The following is a 22454-nucleotide window of genomic DNA, read 5'->3' on the forward strand; positions in this document are numbered from 1 at the left end:
GATACCTGAGCTTCCGGTATCAGGAAGCCAGACCTGCGAGTCATTACACGCTGCCCGGCTTTCTGATTGGCCGAGCAGCCGACTTCATGCACCTGGTGACGAGGGAGCATGGAGCCAGCTTCGCCCAATCAGGAAGCACGGCAATGAGTCATTACACCGCTCCTGGCTTCCTGATTGGCTAGAAAGCTGGATCCATACTTCCTTGTCACTTGGTGACGAGGGAGCATGGAGATGGCTTCCATGCTAATCGGGATGCCGGGTGGCGAGTCTTTACATGCCGCCCGGCTATTCAGGAAGCCAGGTGACGAGTTATTACACGCCACCTGGCGTCCTTTATGGGACTTCCTGTATCTGTATTTGATATTGGCGAGTAGCTACAAAAATATCGGTACTCGATACAGAAAAACCGGTATCAGTGCATCCCTATTCATTTGTATTGAGGTGGTAATCCATACCGGGAGTGAGCTTGGAGCGGTGGCTACTTTACAACGCACACAGGGACCATGAGGAACAAAAGCATCCCCCCTCCAGAAGGAAGGACAGTGTCAGCTCCAATTCAGAGATGATTTGAGGATCTACAGCCGAGTGATACACAAATAAGATACATTTCTGTTCATAGTTAGGGTACTCGAATGTATTTTTAAGATTTAACTCCTGAGTGTACTGTCACTTTAAATCCCCTTCTGCTATTTCCAAGCCAATGCAGGCTCGCTGGCAATTGAAGGGTTAACAGGCTGCTCAGGAAATCCCTCTGTAAAGGAATATTTATATGCTGGTTATTGTAGGGTTCAAGTCAACCTATATAATTCTATACATTTCTGTTAATAGTTAAGGTACTTGAATGCATTCCTAAGATTTAACTCCTGAGTTCAGGGTCACTTTAAGCTGATCTATTGTCTGGGGTTGTGGAAGTCAGGGTATATAATTCTATACATTTGTAACTGAAATAGCAAGTACAATAGAGACAATCTGAGGAGGGGTGAAGAAGAACAATTTGCACAGTGACAGATCAGGAGGTGCATTTATTTTTAGGAAGCTCCTCTCCATGTATACATTGTATAGCACACAGCTCTCAGTGCTTGTTGCCTGCACAATTCCGGATGCTTCTCATTCGCTGTGTAGATCAGTCGGTACCCATGTGAATCAGAGGACTTACACAGTGCTGAGAGCTCAGCTCTAGTGGTCTCATCCCACCACAGGGACAGGGAGATGAAGAAGGAGCTGTGATCCTCTCCTGGTTCCTCAGCTCTATCTGTGCATGCTCCAGGAGGAAGAGGCAGCCAAAGTCTTCAGTCTCATCTACACACACAGACACAGCTCAGGCATTCCACCTCGTCCCTGGAAATCAATCACATCACCAGCTCCCAACAACGTGACAGGGCAAGGAGGATCGAGCTGCACAGTGTCAGTCCTGCCAGAGAGAAGAGCGAACGGGGCTTGGATGTATTCACTTTGTGCTGAGGATCCCATCCAAGAGCAGCAGGGCATCGGTGCAGCAGCCGGGGTAAGTTTCCTGCACCACTCCGGGTCCTTTTGTTTGGGATAGAGGATGATAATTAACGTGTCATGATCACATGGCTGCTGGAAGGGAAAAGTCCTGTTCTGTGCATGGCTTGTACACCGAGCTGCATCATTTCTACCCTTTACAGGGGATGCAATAGGCACCGTGTATACAGAAGAACCAGATCCGCTATCAATGACCCCGACAATAGGAGATCGCTACTGAATTCTGATTTTATATATAGACCTGAGTGTCATGTAAACAGATGGCTTGTGCTGTCCAACAGAGTGTTTTTGCAGCTCGGACCCTAGGAGTAAATGCAGCCCCTGCTCTCTGGGACAAGGGATTTCAGCACTGTTAGCTCTGGACAGTTCCTGGAATAAGTCCCTGCACTCAAAGAGAAACTCAATTCAGGTGATAAATCTTAAAAATGTACCTTACTATTAACAGAAATGTCTCCTATTTGTGTATCACCCGGCTGTAGATTCTCAAATCATCTCTGAATTGGTGCTGACACTGTCCTTCCTTCTGGAGGGGGGATACTTTTGTTCCCCATGGTCCCTGTGTGTGTTGTAAAGTAGCCACCACTCCAAGCTCACTCCCGGTATGGATAACAATCTCAATACAAATGAATAGGGATGCACCGATACCGTTTTTTCTGTATCGAGTACTACAGTACTGGACTACAATCTCAATACAAATGAGTAAACTTAATATGAGATTGTAGTCCATCACTGGAGCGAGCTTGGATGGGGGGCTACTTTTGTTCCCTATGATACCTGTGTGTTGTAAAGTAGTCACTGCTCTAAACTCACTCTCATGATGGACTATAATTTCCATAGAAATCAGTAAACTAAAGGTGAGATTGTAGTCCATCACGGGAGCAAGCTTGGAGCAGTGGCGGCTTTACAACACACACAGGGACCATGGGGAACAAAAGTAGCCCCCCTCCAGAAGGAAGGACAGTGTCAGCATCAATTCAGAGATGATTTGAGGATCTACAGCCGAGTGATACACAAATAAGATACAGTATTGTTAATAGCTAAGGTACTTGGATGCATTTTTAAGATTTAACTCCTGAGTTTAGTGTCACTTTAATGTTTTACAACGAGAGGAAAGAGCCATGGTGTTACTAATGGGCATGCACACTTCTCTCCTGCCAAGCCCTGTCCCCGGCTATCCAAGTTTTCTCAATAAGACCATTTATTTTGAAGCAGCTGAAACGCTGATGTGGAAGTAGGTGTCTGTTTATTGTGCAGAAAAGTAAGACATTGTGGCATTAGAATAGACTTTTGTAAGCATCTCATGGTTTCTTGGCACTTGTGAATGGGAAGTTAGCACAGCTGATATAGCTGGACTCCTAGAGGTTTTAAACTATAAATCAAAAACTCAGCAGCCACATGCATCTTTATCTTGGGGAACCGTCATCATTTGAATGGCAGGGAGAAAGAAATGACTCTTCATTGTCCATCCTTGTAGTAGTCTTTCATTTGATACCCCCCCCTTCCACCTCCTTACTTGAGTCGCTTGTAGTTTGTACAGAGAATACATGTTTTTTTGGCATTCATTATTTGTTTCCCTTTGTTGTGGTGAGAAGGGCTGAATTGACCTTGACATTGTTTGAGTTGTTTATTAATGTCTTGTGTATTCAGCTAGAGTCTATACGGTGCTGTAGGCATATCACACTTTTTATTGTAGAAGAATGTTGTCTGATGTTTGTGTTGTGTCTTGTTATGTACTTTTGTAATAAGAACTTTTGGGGCACGCTAGATTTGTAACACTTTACAGATGTAATTGTCTATCACCAGCACTGTCTTCCTTAAAGGAGAACTATGGGGTCAGTGTTTTTCCCCATAGTTCTCCTTAGGGTAACGGGAGGACACAAACTAGCGTCCTCCCGTCACCCTAGGCTCAGTATACCGCGAGCTGTAGCTCGCGGTATACTGATACTGAGACGCCGCAGTATACCGCAAGCTGCTGCTCGAGGTATACTGAGACGCCACAGCTGAAGCGGATCCTGACAATTGTGCCGGGATCCGCCCAGCTGCGTGACTGACAGCTGGCTCTGCCGATCTAGAGGCAGAGCCAGCTGTATCCGCCCCTCCCGCGTCCTTTCCGCCAGTCAGCGCTGGCGGATGGGAGCGGGGAGGGGGGAATCCAGCCCCTCCCCTGTCACGGCAGAGAGCCATGACAGGATGGAGAGGTGAGCGAACGCCGGTATGTGTTCGCTCACCTCCCGATCTACTGAGCCGACCTGTGACAGTCTCATTGTCACAGGTCGGCTAGAACTATGAGGTGAGTGAAAAGCACTCGCCTCATAGTTCTCCTTTAATGATTTGCCAAGTAAAAAAACGTATATATTGCGTACAGTCAGTCCGTGTTTTTGTTTTAAAAGCAAGTATTCCAAATTATGACATGTCTCAAAGTAAAATGTCCGCGCACCCAAAATGTTAACAATATGATGAATCTAAGAATGTTTTGGATCTCTTGTGAAGTTGAGACCTCTGTGGTTCTATTCCAAGGTACATCAGCTTTTGCACAGCTATTATTTGATGATTTCACTTTCCCATAACAATGTTTCATCGATTTAAGAGAATACAAGAGTAGGAGTGAGACTTCTTAGCAGGGGGGCAGAGACTGGAACTCCACTAGCATCCTATAGAGAGAAAACCATTAGACCTAAGCTGGATAGGTCAGGACGCCTCCATGGACTCTCCCAGCTTTCTGGGCTGTACACAAAACAGCTGGTAAGACTGTTCAGAAATGTACCTTCTGGCAGGATTGGTCTCCATATATAAACCTGCTTTCATTTAACTACATTCCTCAATAGCCTCAAAGGATATAAATCCACTTTGTGTGTACCATAATGCCCATTTATTACCATGTGAAAGTACTAGTGACATCACCACTGTGCTGTACGTTGCCTGTGCAGAGCAGGAACCCCAAACTCCACCCACTACAGGCTGCCTACAGGAGGGGGTGGAGACATCACCAGTCACAATGCTCAAGAAGGGAGAGCAGCAGTGAGCGGTCTTTATTTCAGGAAGCTTCAAGATTCAAACTGGATTACTCCACAGATCTGGAAGAAATACACAAAGCTCACCAAGATTCCAGGAGGATTTCACATATGTCTTCTTTTGCTTATCACAGATTTCAGCTTTCAGTTGTAAGCACTGTGTAAACCCAGCAGCACAAAATAACTCAGTGAAAATAAACTTTTAATCATCTTTAATTTGTGGATATCTACTGAACAAACACTTTTAGTAAGCATCTGTAAACTTGCTAATGTCTAATTTGTGTCTACATGCAAATAGATATCTTCTTGTTCCTGGACAAATATGTAGGATGTTTTTCTTTTTATGTTAGTTGGTTCCTCACAGCCCCATGTCTCATATTAGTCAGTGGCATCACACGCTCATTATACTCTTAATTATGTGACCTTTAAGACTCCCACTCAGCAGATTACATGATAATCTTGGTATATGTAGGGAATGCATAATACGAAATCACAGCAAAGTTGTAACAGTTTTATCTGTGTACAGTCGTTTCTCTTCCTTTGTGAGATCATTTGTTGAATCTTCAGTTTGCTTAGTGTGACAATCAGTCCATCTGTATTATCAGATATTTACTGGGTGATCTTCTGATACTTAAAATAAACCTGTGGCAAGTAGAAAAATAATTATGTGGCAGCATAGTGACGTAGTGGTTAGCACTTCCTTGCAGCACTGGGGGGTTCCTGGTTCGAATCCTGGCCAGGTCGCTATCTGCAAGTAGTTTGCATGTTTTCACGGTGGGTTTCCTCTAGGTCATGGTTCTCAACTGGTGGGTCGCAAACCCCATTTTTAGTGTGTCACCGCGTGCCTTCCACTGTGCTAGTTGAGAGGCTTCTCAGCACTCTCAGGCACTGTAAGTTCTCGTGCTGAGAAGCCAATCAAAGTGCCCAGCACTGAGTGTCAGCTTGAGGTGAGGTGGGCTGGGGGTATGGCCACGAGGGAGCTCCATCCATATGTGCATTGCTTACAGCTCCCTCGCATGCCCTGTAGAAGTGCCTGGACCAGAGTGGCATCACAATCTGGCTCCGGGCACTTCTTCAGGGTGCGCAAGGGAGCTGTACAAGCAATGCACATATGGATGGAGCTCTGTCACAGCACAGCAGCCCACAATGGACCCCAGGCTGAGGATCCACTCCAGTTGATGGCCTGTACACACTAGTACAGTGCGTTAATCGTACATTCTGGGGCGGGTGGTGCATTGCGTTTCCATTTATTTGGATGGTACCCCAAATGCACCTCCTGCCCACATTTTGATCATCCATACCGGAACACAAGGTACCACAATGCCATGCGTTCCAGTCCGGTGCGACTTGGGTCATGACTTAATGACCAAGGCCAAATGTGGGTCCTGAGGCTACACAGATTGAGAACCACTGCTCCAGGTACTCCGGTTTCTCCCTATACTCCATAGACATGCTGGTAGGTTTATTGGCCCTGTATGTGTGCATGTGAGATAGGGACCTTAGATTTTAAGCTCCTAGAGGGCAGGGACTGATGTGAATGTGCAACTATGTAAACAGCGCTCTCAGATAAAAAACTTAAAAGGTTGGTTATGGGTATCTGACTAACATGCAGTCCTGAGAAACAGGAGGAGTACCTGTAAATTAAACAATCAAAAAACACACAATGGGCGCAACGGCATATAGAAAGCTAACTATCTGGGCAGAACATTTTCCTGTAATGTTCTGCCCAGATAGTTAGCTTTCTATATGCCGTTGCGCCCATTGTGTGTTTTTTGATTGCCTCTATATAAATACCTGCAATAAATAAATAATATACAACCTATCAAAATAGTAGCCATTGTAAGCTGTTGTTGCCTTTAAACAGTGCCTGGAGCCCTTGGCAACAAATTACTTTCTTAGAAAAACTCCATGTAATTAACCATGATCAGGTGATTAGTAGGTCCTGCTGGTTGGCGCTTCCATCTCCGTCTTCAAAGATGGGCCAACAAAAGTGGGACCTCTAAGGTCTACAGAGTAGTTTAATACACCCAGGGACACCATATTCTGAGGCTTATGTAGAACCAAAAAACATCAGTTCCTGTCTCAGAGGGGCTTAAAGGATGACTGTAGTTTTAAAGTGTACCTGTACTCAGACAAAAGTGCTGAGCTTATCTTATATCTTATAAGAGCATTATGAGAATTCACTGTACATGTTCTTCTCTTCTTGGCTGTCTACGAGCTTTATAAGACACCTTTTGACGTTGGTCATAATAAAAAAAAAGGAAAAGCTTTGTCTTGTACTGCAGCCAGTCCATTGACTTATATTGTGAGCGTCCAGATCAATCTACCCCCCTGGCTCAGTTTCTGTCAGGGTCAGTTTAGACAGAAATCTTTTAACGTTACCCGTATGTTTAGCAATTGACCTACAGGAAGCTCCCACTACTACGGGGTAAGCATACAAGTTCTATGTATTTATTCCCAGATAAGTTTTTGTACAAGTCATTCTGAATTGAGAAAGCTGGTTGGATGATCAGTGAAACGTCTTCAAGAAAAATACAGCAAGTCCAGTTGCCTTGACTTAATTTTTACAGATATACCATGACCTGGATGAATGAGGACCTTCACAGACAAGTTGTATGCAGATAGTGCACCTGGAGATAACTAGACCCAGTATGTGGGCTCTGCTGGGAGAAATAGAAATTGTGAAGACACAGTACTGCCCAGTTGGAGCCATAGGTCATTGGTCTTGGCAAAGTGCTTGGGCATATACTGTAAGTGGCAGAACATATGGCTAAGAACCCTATGGTCAATGTATTGAACACTCTATACTTCTTCTTTAACATTACCCAGTTTGGATGGAGTTGCTGTTTTACACCGTTGATTATCATTATCTCTTTTATGTTTCCTGTCTGTCCAGAAGAGAATGGTGGAGATGTATCGAACAAGCCCTGGAAAACCTTTATCTTTTTAAATGTTATCAGTGATCTCAAACTGTAGAAAACTGTAACACTGGAGAAACATTGTTTAGGATCAATATATCAAACGTTATATAATTATCATCGACTGTCCAATATTCATTAGCAAAATTGGAATACGTAATAAAATAAAAAAGTGATTTATTCTGCATGGCCATCACTGACAGCCATCTTTTCTCTTATATTTAAACCCAGGTTCCATCATTGGATAATAATTGTGTAGTTGCTTGGATGCTATAGGTGTACTTTACGAGGTGTACTTTACCTGTAGCAGCTTACTTTTGCATTAAAGAAGAACCCCAGGTAATGTTTTTAACCCTTGCAGTGGGGTTACCCCTGCACTGCAAAGGTTAACTGCTCATTTTCGTCTAGGTGCTAAAAAAAAAAGTTATACTGATACGATCCTCGGAGTCGCAGAACTCCCTGCAACCTCTCACTTCTTCTGCTGCAGTGATAGTAAGTCTCTCAGCATCCTCGTGTCCAATACACAGTGTATTGGACATGATGACTCAAGGATCCTTAGTCCGCTGCAGCGGAGGGGGAACAAGGCTGGAAGGACCGTCTAAGGTGAGTATAACTTTTATAAGGCTCTGAAGCCTGTCTCCTCCTGTGCTGGAATGTCCTTTGGCGTGCTCACATCAAAACACTGTGTATAGAACAGGATGATTTATGGGACCTTAGACCACTGAAGAGGAGGGGGAGAGAGGCTCCAGAGATCGGTCTAAGAGCAAGCCGGCTCTGAGCATCAGGTGAGTATTACTTTTTTTAGCATCTAGACAAAAAATGAGCAGTTAACCCTTGCAGTGCGGGGATAGCCCCACTACAAGGGTTCATAAAAGTTTTGCCTGGAGTTCTTCTTTAATGTTATCAGTTGCCGTTAGGATTACACACCACGGCTCAGGAAAGGAATAAGCCGGGTGCTTGCTGCTGAGAGCATGTCCTCGCTCCAATATGAGCCCACACACACCAGATTCTATTGGATTAGTTTATTGAAGCGTGTACCACATTACTGGTGTCCCCCCCAAGGTCCACCCACTGACGCATTTCACCCAATCACGGGCTTAGTCGTAAAGACATTGGACAGGACACCAGTGATGTGGTACAAGCTTCAATAAATCATCCCGGTGGAATCCGGTGTACGGCCAGTTCTTCTTCTGTTTGTATCCCCCTAGGATTAGTCATCAGATTATCATACCTAGAAAGTAGCCATGGGATTGAAAATGTAGGACAAAGTGAAGCGGAGGCTCATGCTGGAGGTCAAAAAGAACACACCAAAGTGAATGCAGATACACTGGGCAAGATATAGGTCAGAACACAAACGTGTGAAATATCAGAACAAGTCAAGGTCAGCAATGATGGACACAGCAGGAATGAATCCAGTGCAGCTCTGTAATGGAGTTTAATGGAGTTTAATGGAGCACTGAACACAGATTGTGTTTAAAAACAGCAATATTTATCATCAGCGGCAGCTGCTTTGCATGCAACAACACCCATGTAGAGCATGCATTCACGCTCATGTCCCTGAAGGCTGACAGGCAACTTTATCGTTTGAATAAGAGATACTTTAAATGTAAACATATTAAAATATTCAATTCAGAAATAATGGTAAAAAAAAAACGACCTTGAAAACCCACCTTTGTTCACACTGTTATTCTTCGGCATCATCCCCCCTTACCCCAGCACACGCCAACTACAATGTGATGTACTGTCCTGCCGTGAACGCTGCTCTTATTTCTAACGTTTCCTAAATGTCCTTGAGGCTGTGTGCACATCCGCTGTGCTTACCCTTGAATTAGTTCAAAGGTAACAGGAACATATCCTCCACTTCTGCCTGACATACGTACATGATAATTGTTCAATTAACAGGCAATATCGCCAGAACAAACATTCTGCAACCGTGTCAGCTCAATTTTTCCAAAAGGTCATATACGTAACACCTCAGGGACAAATGGAGGACAAAGCATTGTTCAATGCAGGATTGGTTTAAACTGGTCCATTCTAGAAGGAGCTGCTTTGTAGAAGATAGATATTTGACACAACCGTGATTGTTCAGTTGTCGTTCTGTAGGGCTGTAGCTGGAAGATAATATAATCACAGCCATTAATAAGCACCTCTAATTTATTGCAATGAAACCTTTCCACACACAGCATATTGTGTAACAGCAGCCTGTGTATGGCAAGCATCGTTCCTAAATCCTCTCAAGTGCCTTTGGATCCCTGTAATCTGCCATGCAGATAATGACATGGATTCTTATAGGTGAGGACTGACCCTTCCCCTCCAACACTTCATTGTTCATAAAGCTAAAGTAAAGGCCCGGTGCAGACCTGAGTGATCCGGGATCGTGCGTCCCGGGATTGCGCGGTCCGGCACAATGCAGACAGCTGTTGCCGCACGGCCCCATTGACTTCAATGGGGTGACATCCGTGCGGCAATCACAGAAAAAAGGTACATGTACCTTTTTTTGTGATACACGACACACGGCTGTTTTAGCCTCAATCATGTTCAGATGCACGGGCAGAATCCCGGCGGGAAGCCACGTGATCTGCCCGGCCGACTGGGGTGCCATTAGAAAATAATGGCACCCACAGCGCGGCTGTCTGTGCTGGGCAACTCCGTGACTGCGTGGCAATCCGCGGTATGGTGCACAATTGATGCACGGTCAGGAGTCGCCTAGGTGTGCACGGCCCTATATGCAGTTGTATATTCTATATAACAGTCAAATTTATTTTTAAATGTAGCTAATGTCAGTACCTGAATTTGTCCTGCTATCAGCCTCTTGCATCAGAACACAGACTGGTAAAGGAAAGGAAGTATTCTAGGCTGATCAGGCTCTGTTGTATATAAATGTACTGACAAGAAACTTGCTGATAGAAACAGAGAGGAGGGATGACCTCACCAATCTGATGCTATCACCCTTATTTTTCTACAGGCCAGAGGCCGGGTGGTATCCAAGTTGTATTCTTTAACTGCAGTAGAGAACGTCAGGTCATTAACCAGCCTGTATTGTGTGCTAGGACTATCTACATCTGAAGTCTGGTGTATTTTAAAGAAGAACTCTGGGCAAAAGTTGTATTAACCCCTACAGTAGGGCTACCCACACACTGCAAGGGTTAACTGATCATTTTTGTCTAGGGGCTAAAAAAAAAGTAATACTCACCTGATGCTCAGAGCCGGCTTGATTTTAGACCGGTCCCTGGAGCCTCTCTCACCCTCCTCTGCAGCGGTCTAAGGTGCCATAAATCATCATGTTCTATACAAAGTGTATAGATGTGAGCACGCCGAGGGACATTCCAGTTCTACAGGCGGGAGACAGGCTTCAGAGCCCGGAGAAGCATGCAGCCTGCCCAGCAGTTCGTGAGTATAACTTTTTTTACCACCTACACAAAAACGAGCAATTAACACTTGCAGTGTGGGGGCAGCCCCGCTACATGGGTTTTATTAAAGTTTTGCCTGGAGTTCTTCTCTAACTTTGTATTTAGCTGTTTCCCTGGACATAAGCTTTAAATAGATGCTGTGACCATGCCTATTCAGAGCAATGTGACAGGGTCTGTGTAAAGCCCGCCCTCTGATCAACTTGTACTCACCTCTCCAGTACTCCTGCACCACTCATGAGGAAGCATATGACCTTCTTCCATGATGCAACTCTTGGGCATAGCGAACAATTTCTGGGCCTAAATAATGTCTCAGCATGGAGGGGGTAACGTTATTGCTCTTGCTGATCTCCTACACCAGGGATAGACAAACTTTGGCCCTCCACCTGTGGTTGAACTATAATTCCCAACATGTTTATGCCTCTGGAAGTCAGCCTGTGACTGCCAAAGTCTTCCACCATGGCTGGAGGGCCGAAGTTTAGCTACTCCCTGTCCTACACAATCCAACCCTGGGTATTTTGCTGGCATTTGTGATGAAGGAAGGAGGGTAGGAATCTGGAGAGGTCAGTGCAAAGAGGTCGGGGATGAGCTTGCCCATTCAGAGCTATTAATTTGCCCTGAATGGGCAAGGTGACAGAGTCTCTTTAAGCATGATGGCTAGGCTCAGTAACTGGTAGTATGGCAGAGTAGGCAGAAGGGGGTAGGTTAGCCCTCTCTGGAGAAGATTTTGAATGTGCTTGCATTACACTATAGTGTTTTACAATATTTGGTGTGTGGAAAAGAACCATAGTCTGCCGTTATGAATGCCAACAAATCAGAAGTATGTAGCTCTAACACACAAAGCTGCTTAAAGCTGAGCTTAGCTTTGTTTTCATTGGCTACTATACAGTTGTAATATTTGCAGTATGTTATTAAATGAGCCATGCTAATATTAACATCTCTCTGAACATATAGATATACACAACAGATATACACTATATATATAATTCATTTTTAGTGCCAGCGTGTTCTGTAGTGCTTTAAATAGCATAATGAACCAACGATATAATTTCTTGCTCCTGACAGTGTTTACAATCTCATATCCGTGCTTCTGTCCTGCAGTTACACATACACAGTGAAGCCTGTCCAGACTCTAGATGGATACAAAGCCAGATATATACATAAATAATAAGATTTATATTTAAAGGGAAATTCTACCTTTTAGAAAATAATAATAAAGGCACACTTCTTCATAAAAAAAAAAAAAAGCATTTATTATATTTTCTTTTGCATTGAAGCCAGTAAAAGATTGCAACCTTGATCAGTGGATCACGGGTGCAAGGCTGTGGCATCTGCAGACTCTTCCTTCCATTTGCAATCTGACGATGTTTCATGTTATATCCTGAATATGGGTATAACGTGAAACATGGTGAGAAAAGTAAACTCATAAAAGCTTTAACGCAACATCGACATAACCAGGGCTGGATTTAGTCTCTCTGCTGTCCCAAGGCCAGGTTCCTGAAAGCGCCCCCCTACCCGCCAAACCCCCCAATGGAGAATGGCAGACCTGCAGGCTGCATACAAGTGATCTTGGCAACATCACTGAGATCATCTGTACAAAACAAGCAACGGCTTCTTCGATGTACATTTAGCTCTGCTTGCCCAAAGCAGGGCTAAATGTAGAAAACAACTGCATGTCCCGGGCATCAGGAGATAGGAATTCCACACCCCTGCTGCCCCTCTACTCCCTGCTGCCCCAAGGCGGGTCCTTGATTGGCCTTGTAGGAAATCCAGCCCTGAACATAACCGATTTTCTATTGATAAATTAGGAAGGAAAATGTAGCTAATTTTGTGTGACTATGTGTGTGTGCTGAATGTGACCTTTGCATTGGACACAATCTATTTTCAAACTTCAGTTTTGTGGACACAAGGTCCTGACATGCAGATTTACAGAGTATCACTGTACTAAATGGAGCTGATCGTCTGTATCCCAGCAGACCATGGGACATACAGTACATAGATGGTGGAGGAAAGTGTGAAGCTTCTAAACACCATCAACAGTTCTTGTGTCTAAATGTGGATTCATTCTAGACTCTAGAGGAAGACAATTGACTTATTTAAAAGGGATCTGGAAAAATGCTGAGAGATCAAAAAAACAAACTCAGGGGACACTTAGCCAAAGCAGAATAATTGAAAATAATCTTTCATTATTTTGTTTGTTGTAAGTTGATGAGTGGTGAAGTCTTTTGGGATGCTTCCCTTTACACATTATCATTGCTCTGTGTTCCACAACAGAGAATAGAAGTATTAATAGTTTGGCTTATATAAGAATCTGAATATTCAGTCATAAATAACTATACAGGGTTACTTATAAACAATGTACATTTCTTCCTTTATAGCTTGTCAGGGATCAGAGGTCATATAACTTAGCACTCATGGTTAAGTGGAATGTAACAGTTTCAGGGTTCATCCTGTTTGCACTCTCAGGAGCTGGGAGATATTGTATGATGTTGGACAGAGAAGAGGAGCAATTGTCAGACTTCAGGTAATCCCTGACCCTTAGGTCGTAGAAAAAAGTAAGGCTACATTCACACAAGGCTTAAAGTTGCGTCTGGGAATGATTACCTGTGGTTCAGGATGGATGATTGTCCCTGGACACAATCTGTCTTCATCCAAGAACAATCATCTATCCAGATCTAATCATTCCATGTACGATTACATGTGGACAGCCACTGACAGATGCGGCTACTGTCAGCCTGTTGTTCACTTAAATGAGCACAGCAACTGCATCTGTACGGACACTCCTGGGATTCCTTCCATAAGAATCACTAGGTTCTTGTCGAAGGAATCCCCAGAAACAATCTGAAGCCCCATGTGAATGGGGCGTAAAACTAAATAAGAATACACATAAATCTTCCGTAAGAAATCCTGCATAGTTCTGATATTTAAAGCAGAGTCCACCTTATCTCTACGATTAAGCCCGATGGATGAATAGCGTTAGAGACCAACGGAGGAATGACAGTGTGTCTTTCATCTTGAATAACGTATTTATATCTGGTGAAGATCCTGTGGAGTACAGTATTTGTGTGAAACTTAGAATTAAAGCAGGGGTATTCAATGAAAATTCAAGGAGGTCCGGTCAGTAAAATATTCTCCCAGCAGAGGGAGAGGGGTAATCTCATGTTTGTGCAGTGACTCCTAGTTTATATGTAGCCATTGTTTATTTTTCCTCAGCAGAGTGCCCCCCTACACTAGGTGTCCCCATCAGAGTGCACCCTTACTTAAGATGTGCCCATTACAGTGGCCCCTTACCCTAGTTGTCCCCATAAGAGTGCCTCTTTATTAGTTGTTCCCATGAGAGTGCCCCTTGTATTAGTTGTCCCCATCAGAGTGCCTCTTATATTAGTAGTCCTCATCGGAGTGCCCCTTACATTAGTTGTCCCCATCAGAGTGCCCATTACATTAGTTGTCCTCATCAGAGTGCCCATTACATTAGTTGTCCCCATCAGAGTGCCCATTACATTAGTTGTCCCCATCAGAGTATCCCTTATATTAGTTGTCCCCATCAGAGTGCACCTTACATTAGTAGTCCCCATAAGAGTGTCCCTTACATTAGTTGTCCTCAACAGAGTGCCCATTATATTAGTTGTCCCCATCAGAGTGCCCCTTACATTAGTAGTCCCCATCAGAGTGCCCATAATATTAGTTATCCCCATCAGAGTGCCCCTGTACCTTTCCCTGTCAGGCAGGAGGCGAAGCAGGCTGCAGGTCTTGATGGAGGAAGTTGCAATTCTATCCTCCTGTAATTCTGGAGTGAGGAACGCATTTGACATGACTGGTTGTTAGGATGTCAGTGGTCCTAGCAGCCAACAACTCGGGGGGATGTGCACATCTGCATCGGGTTATGGCTGGCTGCCAGTGGCCTCGGAAAGTCTCCAAGGACCATGCATCCATCTCCGGCCATAACCCAGTGCAGTTGTGCAGTTGCTGTCCAGATGGAACTGCCACTTTGGCCGTGTCTGGGCCGCTGCCTAACATTTAGTGATGCCTGAAATAAACACTGAATATTCCCAGATATCACCAGTAAGAAGAAAGAAAAGTAGTAATTGATGCATTTTTATTAAAGACTATAATCTAACCAATGTTTTAGCCCAAAGCGTTACGTTTATTCTTCAGTTTAGAAAAAGAATTCAGAGTAGCCTCTTCTTTTTCCTTTGGAAGATCCTTAATGTCTTGGGTTCAGTCAGAATCCTGAATTGCAGTGCAGAGTGTGATAACGCTTTATTTTTCCTATCCACTGGCAATGTTACTTGTATTTTGTTTTCCAAGCTGAACGTGTTACAGTCTGATTGGTGTGATTCACATGTTTTCACCAAATATCACTGTGCCATGTAATGTTGTGAGTAATTGCTTTTAGGAGTGCCTGTCTCTATCTTGTGTATAATAATGTTAGGCCTAGAACAGGGATAGATAACTGGGACACCACTGAGTATGAACGTTTTACAGAACACAGAACAGCAAGCTAGATAAGATGGTCATATGGCAAATAAAACATACTGTACCTTTGTAGGTGGTATGGCACTGTGGTACATAATGTTACACCAACACACAAAGATGTCTTTCTACACTTGATATAATTTGGCTTTCCTCTTTTAAATCATTATGACAGTAAAGGGATGGTGTAAGGGAACTATGCTTTTAATACATATAAGATGTCTGGCAATAAATCCACTGTGCCTGAAATCCTGTCCGCCTTCCTTCTAGGCCATGACTGTAGCACTTTGACGCACACACATAGGGCACTTACAGTAGGTGTTGAGGGTCACCTTCCTTCAATTGTAACGAGAGTTTCATGTTACTGCGCCTGTGGACTGGATGTAGGAACTGTCTTTGCTAGAGACACAAGTTTAGATCTCCAGTTCCCTCACTTCCTTCTCTGTGTTTATCATAGTTTTGTGTAAGACTCCATTAGCACCAGGGCATTTTTGTAGCTTGAATGCGTCAGTGCTACAGTGCTCAAAAGGAGGAATCCCATTGTGTTCAGTGACCCCTGTTCACATATGAGCATTCTGTCGCTTTTAGCAAAATGCCAAGGGCCGGATTTCTCACAAGGCCAACTAAGGCCGGGCCTTGGGGCAGCAGGGAGTAGAGCGGCAGGAGGGGTGTGGAATTCCTATCACCTGATGCCTGGGACATGCAGTTCTGAGTGCCGGGCGGATAGTTGTTTTCTACATTTAGCCCTGTTTTGGGCAAGCAGAGCTAAATGTAGAGCAGGGAAGTCGCCACTTGTATTGTACAAGTGATCCCGGAGATGTCGCCAAGATCACTTTTATGTAGCCTACAGGTCTAGAGTTCAATGGGATTGCCTGCATTTTTTTTGTTGCCTAGTATTCTTCCATTGGCTAATAATAATAATTAAAAAAGAAAACACTCAGGCCTTAAACAAGTGCAAAAACATGCAAAAATAAACCCGTACAAACCTTCGAAATATAAAAACAAATAAAAACAACCAGTGATGCTCAGCTCAAGTGTGAATGTTGAATGGGGCCTTAAAGTGCCCACCCACATTAGATACCTGATACCACCAACATGAGCAGAAATAACAACTGACAGCCTTTATGTGGTTTGGCGCATCACAACAGACATCCCCCTCACTGCTGGAGAGGCTATTCCTAGCCCCCCCCCTGTTGGGTAAGCTAAGTCTAATGGTCCTCACTGTTTGAAAGGCTACACATCCTAGGTCCCTTATTGCTGGGGAGCCTAATCCTAGGACCCTTAATGTTTGGGAGCTTATGACAGAATGCAGCAGACATTCTAGAGCCCTCCCTGTTTGGGAGACTGGGGTTAAATGCAACAGACATCCCAGGGCTCCTCTCTGTTTGGAAGTCTGTGGCAGATTGAATCAAACATCTAAGGCCCTTACTGTTTTGGAGCCTGTGGACAAATGCAACAGACATCCCAGGGCCCTCTGTGTTTGGGAGGCTGTGGCAGACTGAAGCAGGCATACTAGGGCCCATACTGTTTAGGCTGTGGGCTAGAATATAATATTTCGGGATAGTAGTGCTGATTTTCCCTAATTACAGAGATATGCCTCAGCACTGCAGATCAAAGCCTTCCATGGACACAGAAATGCTTATGAAGTATACCGTAGTAAGGTGGTATGAAATCAGGGGTTGGTAGGAAAAGATCTTTTGTCCTTGCCTGTTGCATTCTTTCCAAGCCTTTAGCTGCACTCTGATGGGGCTATGAACCCCCAACACATCCCATTATGTGAAATTCACCGGTATTCCATTTGACTAACCAATGTATGTCATGTTCCTGGAAAGGGTTTGACAAGATGTTTTTCCCTACTCCCATTTCAATTTGTTAACATCATAGTATCATGTATCTAGTTATCCAGTAATAGGCAGGCTGTTGTATTAAAATGTGAACATTTATATGGTTCACTTACTCATTTATGCTATATATATATATATATATATATATATTCACAGTGGCCAAGGGCAATAACATACAGTACATGTTATGGCTCTGAATTCACCACAAGCTTTTCACTGCATACTTGGGCAGCAAATGGGCCAAGTCTGATGAACTTCTCTTCAATGTAGATCTTCCCATACTGTCCTCTGGCTATGGCTGTGCAATCTCAAAAGAGATTCATTATTTCTCCAGAAGCATTACATGTGAAGGGGGAATGCTACGTTCATAAGCAACAGTTCAGTGTTAGACGTTGAGTCATCTTCATCGTTTTGGGAGAAATTACTTTCAAGAGAAGACAATGCTATTGATAGATTAGTGATTTACCAGTTGAAGCTAATTGTACACTGTTTAAACATCTGTCCACACCCATCATCTACGGGGTTAATATTCTATAAGGAGGATGCCATATGACCTTTCCTTTGTCAATTACAGTGTGTTGCTGGAAGTTTTCAGCGAGCTTTATGTTCCTGGCACTATAGACATGTAGATACTTTTAGAGCCCATATGACAGTAATACTCAGCTCACCATAGCACTGCACAGTGCGGCAGTTTTCATAAGCAATAAGCAATGCTCTGCTAAGATACTGCTGGATATATCATTTTTTTTTCCAAAGAGTAATCCTCCTGTCTGATAGCATGCCAGTTGATTACATAGCTGCAAATGTGACTACATTGGTTACAGTGTAATAGCGCTGTGCTTCTAATTAAGACAGACATGGCACTGCAATTGTCAGTCTGTTTGTGCTCTTACATTCCAATAAAGTTATGGAGGAGATAAAGGATAAATGTACATATGGCATTACACAGCTCACGGGAGTCTCTTTGCTGGTAGCCAGTAGTGTGAGCTGAAGTTGTTTTCGGGATGCATGCAACCTGTTCATCGTGTGTTTGCATCTTTTAGATCCGACATCTGCACAATTTAGAGTATGTCGCTGCTTGTTCTTATAAAGGCAATAGAAAAACAATTTTCAGTGTTCTGCCAAGCCTCGTGTGTAATCACCATTCCTTTCGGACTCTATGGTTACACTCTCTGTCAGATAAAAATCATAAGTTATAGGGCAATTCCATGTAACAAGTAAAGCAAATTAGTGCGCTGATATTGCTATCCTGCAGTTGTGCTCATTAGAAAGTTCACATTGCTTACACTAATCTTAGTTCTGTGTAATTCCTTGAATACAGCCCTCGTCCATCTTTACAAGTTGATCTCCGGGAGTGTTCTTCCTAAAACCAGGGATGTGGAACTCCTTTTCTGTTTCTGCATCCTCCCTCCCTAGTCACATACCAATCTGGTGGATGTAATACATTTCTTAGTATTGCCATTTTGTTTTTTATTACATCAGATTTTTTGTATATGACCATCAGGTTACTAACACAAGGTAGTTGGGAATGCCTGGGTGAACATCTGAAATGCAGAGCAGGTTGGCTGTGCTCCCCGAATGCATCTCAAGGCTTTATTTTCACTCTTTCCTGGAATGTTTCTTCAAAATTGAGAACTTAGTCTCCTCGTTGTAATTTAAATATGAACTCTGGGACAAGTCATGTGTATTCCTGAATCTTGTGTGATTTGTATATTTCTTCCAGATCTGTACAGTAATCCAAAGTAAAACTTGGAGCTTCCTGTAATACAGACCGGTCACTGCTGCTCCCTCTCCTTGTGCAAGGTGACTGGTCTTGTCTCCGCCCCCTCCAGTAATAAAGACCAGTCACTGCTGCTCTCCTTGAGGAGGGTGACTGGTCTTGTCTCTGCCCCCTCCTGTAATAAAGACTGGTCACTGCTGTTTTCTCTCCTTTTGCTTGGTGACTGGTCTTGTCTTCACCGCTTCCTGTAATAAACACGGGTCACTGCTGCTCTCTCTCCTTGTGCAGGGTGACTGGTCTTGTCTTCACCGCCCCCTCCTGTAATAAAGACCGGTCACTGGTGCTCTCTCTCTCCTTGTGCTGGGTGACTGGTCTCGTAGGCGCCCCCTTTTGTAGTTTTCTGTAGGTAGCCTGTAGTGGGAGGAGCTGCTGGACTTTTACAAGGTAATATGGGCGTTCAGAAACGTTTAGAAATATATTTAATTGAAAGTTTTTGTTCCTAAATGTATTCGTTATCATCCAAAAATAAATTTTTTAAATTTTTTATATTTATCAATATATCTTACTGTTGCTTATCAGCGTTTTTTTATTAGTAGTATTAATATAGCTATGTGGATGTGAATGTAACTGTATGAAGGCCCAAAAAAGTTATGTCCATAATACTCTGGACTGCTGGGTGCCAGCATGAGTACAGCCCAGCCATAGCAATAAATGTAGAGAGTGGCACGCATGCACAGTAGGAACTGGATGCAGCCAGGATTTCATACTGTAAGGCAGGGCTGTCCAGGTGTGATTTAACTACATATCCCATGCCTCTGCCTCTGGAAGTGATGCCTGTAACTGTCAGTCTTGCAATGCCTCATGGGACTTGTATTTCCTCGATAGCTGGAGTCATATTGCGACATCTGCACACATGAAAATGTATGCATGCTGTATTTTTTGTTGCAGTTCACCTTAATGCTCATGGCACGTGAGTGGTGTGAACGAGCCCTTAAAAAAGAGAAGTCACCTTGTATTATTTTTCACAGCTCAATCAATCACCTAACTCCCGCAGTGTATGTTGCTTTATATCCTATGCTTCTGTGTGAAGTAGAAGCTGAGATACATAATTTAACAGCTTCCTCCTCTTAATGCCCGACTATGCTCTGCAAAGGAGATGGCCTCTTGATTGACAGCGCTTATCTCACTGTCCCTGCACTTTCCCAACACTAAACAAGGCTCCTCTTCTAGTTCTAGTGCCTACGCTGATTCCTGCGAGAGTATGTCCCTTCCCTCTGCATTTTTGTGACCTCAATTGTGTCTGGAATGTGCAGGGACAGTGAGACAAGAGCGAGCTGTCAATCCAGAGTCTGCTTCCTTTGCAGAGCGTGGTCTGGAATGATGAGGAATGAGCTGTTAAAGTCTTTATCTCAGTTTCTACTTTTCACAGAAGCATGGGATAAAAAGCAATATATACTGTGGGAGTTAGGTGACTGAGCTGTGAAAAATAACAGAAGGTGAGACTTCTTCTTTAAGGCAGTGTGGCACCAGGAAGGGCCGCACAGTGGCTGTGTGGCACCAGGAAGGGCCGCACAGTGAAGATCTCAGGAGCAGGGCTGAGGGTAATTTTTTAGGATATTGTTTTCACATGAGAGGAGGAGGGGTGGACATTTTAAAGGACAACTTCACTAAATGTAAAGTTGTCCTTTAATAGTTTGCTTCATAGAAACCTTTTAAAATTCACATGTATGGCAGCCTTTTTCAAACATGATGCCTTCTGACCTCCTTTGGGGTGCCTTCAAATTTTCTAACAGTATCATGTCTTTCCATGGGACAGGCAGGCAGGCCACCAGCACCATGGAAAAGAATTACGCTAATGCAAGGAAAGTGAGATCCAATCAGGAAAGGATCTGCATTTATCTGCATCCAGGCTTAGTCCGCCTCCCACCCTCTGCCACGCTGTTGTTTTTTACATTTTATACGTTGTAGACCGGGGTGCCTTGAGGTTTTGCATTCTTTTGAGGGGTGAAAAAAGGTTGAGAAATGCTGATATATGGAAGTAGAGTAAACTGTTAACAATGAATACTACTGGCTAATCTTTGAAATTCATTACTGCATTGGTCAGTCCTACCCTACCATGATCCATACACTTGCCACAATTACACCCATTTATGATTTCCCACTGCTATTAGACTGTTATACTCTTTTAAAGTCATACCCATTATTTTTACATCTAATCTAATCTTTATAGTAAATATGGGTACATTTAGTTATTCTTTATCTGTGGTATACACATTCCTTAAACACTATAATCTTTCTGTGATATCCATAAAAATAATTCCTTATAATCTGATATACGAGGGTCAGTCATAAAGTCATGCCTCCATGTCTGTAATCTGAGATCTATTAGAGTGACTGTGAATGTTCATGTACCATGTAATAGAAGTGTCCGACTGTGAATGTTCATGTACCATGAAATAGAAGTGTCCGACTGTGAATGTTCATGTACCATGTAATAGAAGTTTTCGACTGTCAATGTTCAAGTACCATGTTTTAGAAGTGTCCGACTGTGAATGTTCATGTACCATGTTATAGAAGTGTCCGACTGTGAATGTTCATGTACCATGTTATAGAAGTGTCCGACTGTGAATGTTCATGTACCATGTTATAGAAGTGTCCGACTGTGAATGTTCATGTACCATGTAATAGAAGTTTTCGACTGTCAATGTTCAAGTACCATGTTTTAGAAGTGTCCGACTGTGAATGTTCATGTACCATGTAATAGAAGTGTCCGACTGTGAATGTTCATGTACCATGTAATGGTAATTACATGTAATTATCATGTAATGCCCTCCTTACCATCTTGTCTTAAATTGTACTGTGGCTGTAATGTCTTCCTTATATTGTAAAGCGCTGTGCAAACTATTGGCGCTATATAAATCCTGTATAATAATAATAATAATGTAATAGAAGTGTCCGACTGTGAATGTTCATGTACCATGTTATAGACGTGTCCTTACCCCACTAATGAATGCTTTTCCTTTTCAGATTGAGTGATTAGAACCTTGGCTGAAACAACGAGCTGTAATTGAATTTCTGGAGAAAGACGGTTGCACACCTAAGGAAATCCATAATGGGCTAAAGAATGTTTATGGTGACACTGGAGTGGAATTTCAGTTTCTCCATCTTGAAACTTCTTCACCCAACGCCGCACATTGCTAATGTCCACTACTGATTATGGATTTCCTTAGGTGTGCAACCCTCTTTCGCCAGAAATTCAATTACAGAGAGTAAACCTTTCTAGGAGAAAATGTTTCTTCCCTGGATGTTCAGGAGTCGCTATCGTATAGCGGGAGGCTCCAGGAACGTCCGGGAGAGTTGAGATGTCTGGTGATATGCCAGAGAAATTAAGGAGCAACTGCAGTCAGAATAGAGGGAGGAGGGTTCTCAGTAGGTAGGCCTCACCCCACTCTCATCATACACTGAACAAACAGATAGCACGGAATAAAGAGGTCCTACTTTTGACATCAGGCTATTTTCCAGAGGGTGCATTATTGGCAAATTAAATGTTATATATAAACCAAAAATATATTGTT

The 22454-nt window shown here is 43.3% G+C and overlaps 1 protein-coding gene across 1 annotated transcript in view; it reads left to right on the forward strand.

The window, feature by feature from the left end:
- The first annotated feature begins 1175 nt into the window (after nucleotides 1-1175).
- ZMAT4 (zinc finger matrin-type 4) overlaps nucleotides 1176-22454 on the forward strand; it is a 327812-nt gene continuing 306533 nt past the window's right edge. Inside the window, exon 1 of the mRNA XM_018559909.1 lies at nucleotides 1176-1504. Coding sequence (XP_018415411.1) covers nucleotides 1259-1504 — 246 coding nt within the window. The 5' untranslated portion in view covers nucleotides 1176-1258. The remainder of the gene's footprint in view (nucleotides 1505-22454) is intronic.

This window comes from Nanorana parkeri, unplaced genomic scaffold (assembly GCF_000935625.1).
Source record: "Nanorana parkeri isolate BGI_ZX_2015 unplaced genomic scaffold, ASM93562v1 scaffold2, whole genome shotgun sequence".
Lineage (NCBI taxonomy): Eukaryota > Metazoa > Chordata > Amphibia > Anura > Dicroglossidae > Nanorana > Nanorana parkeri.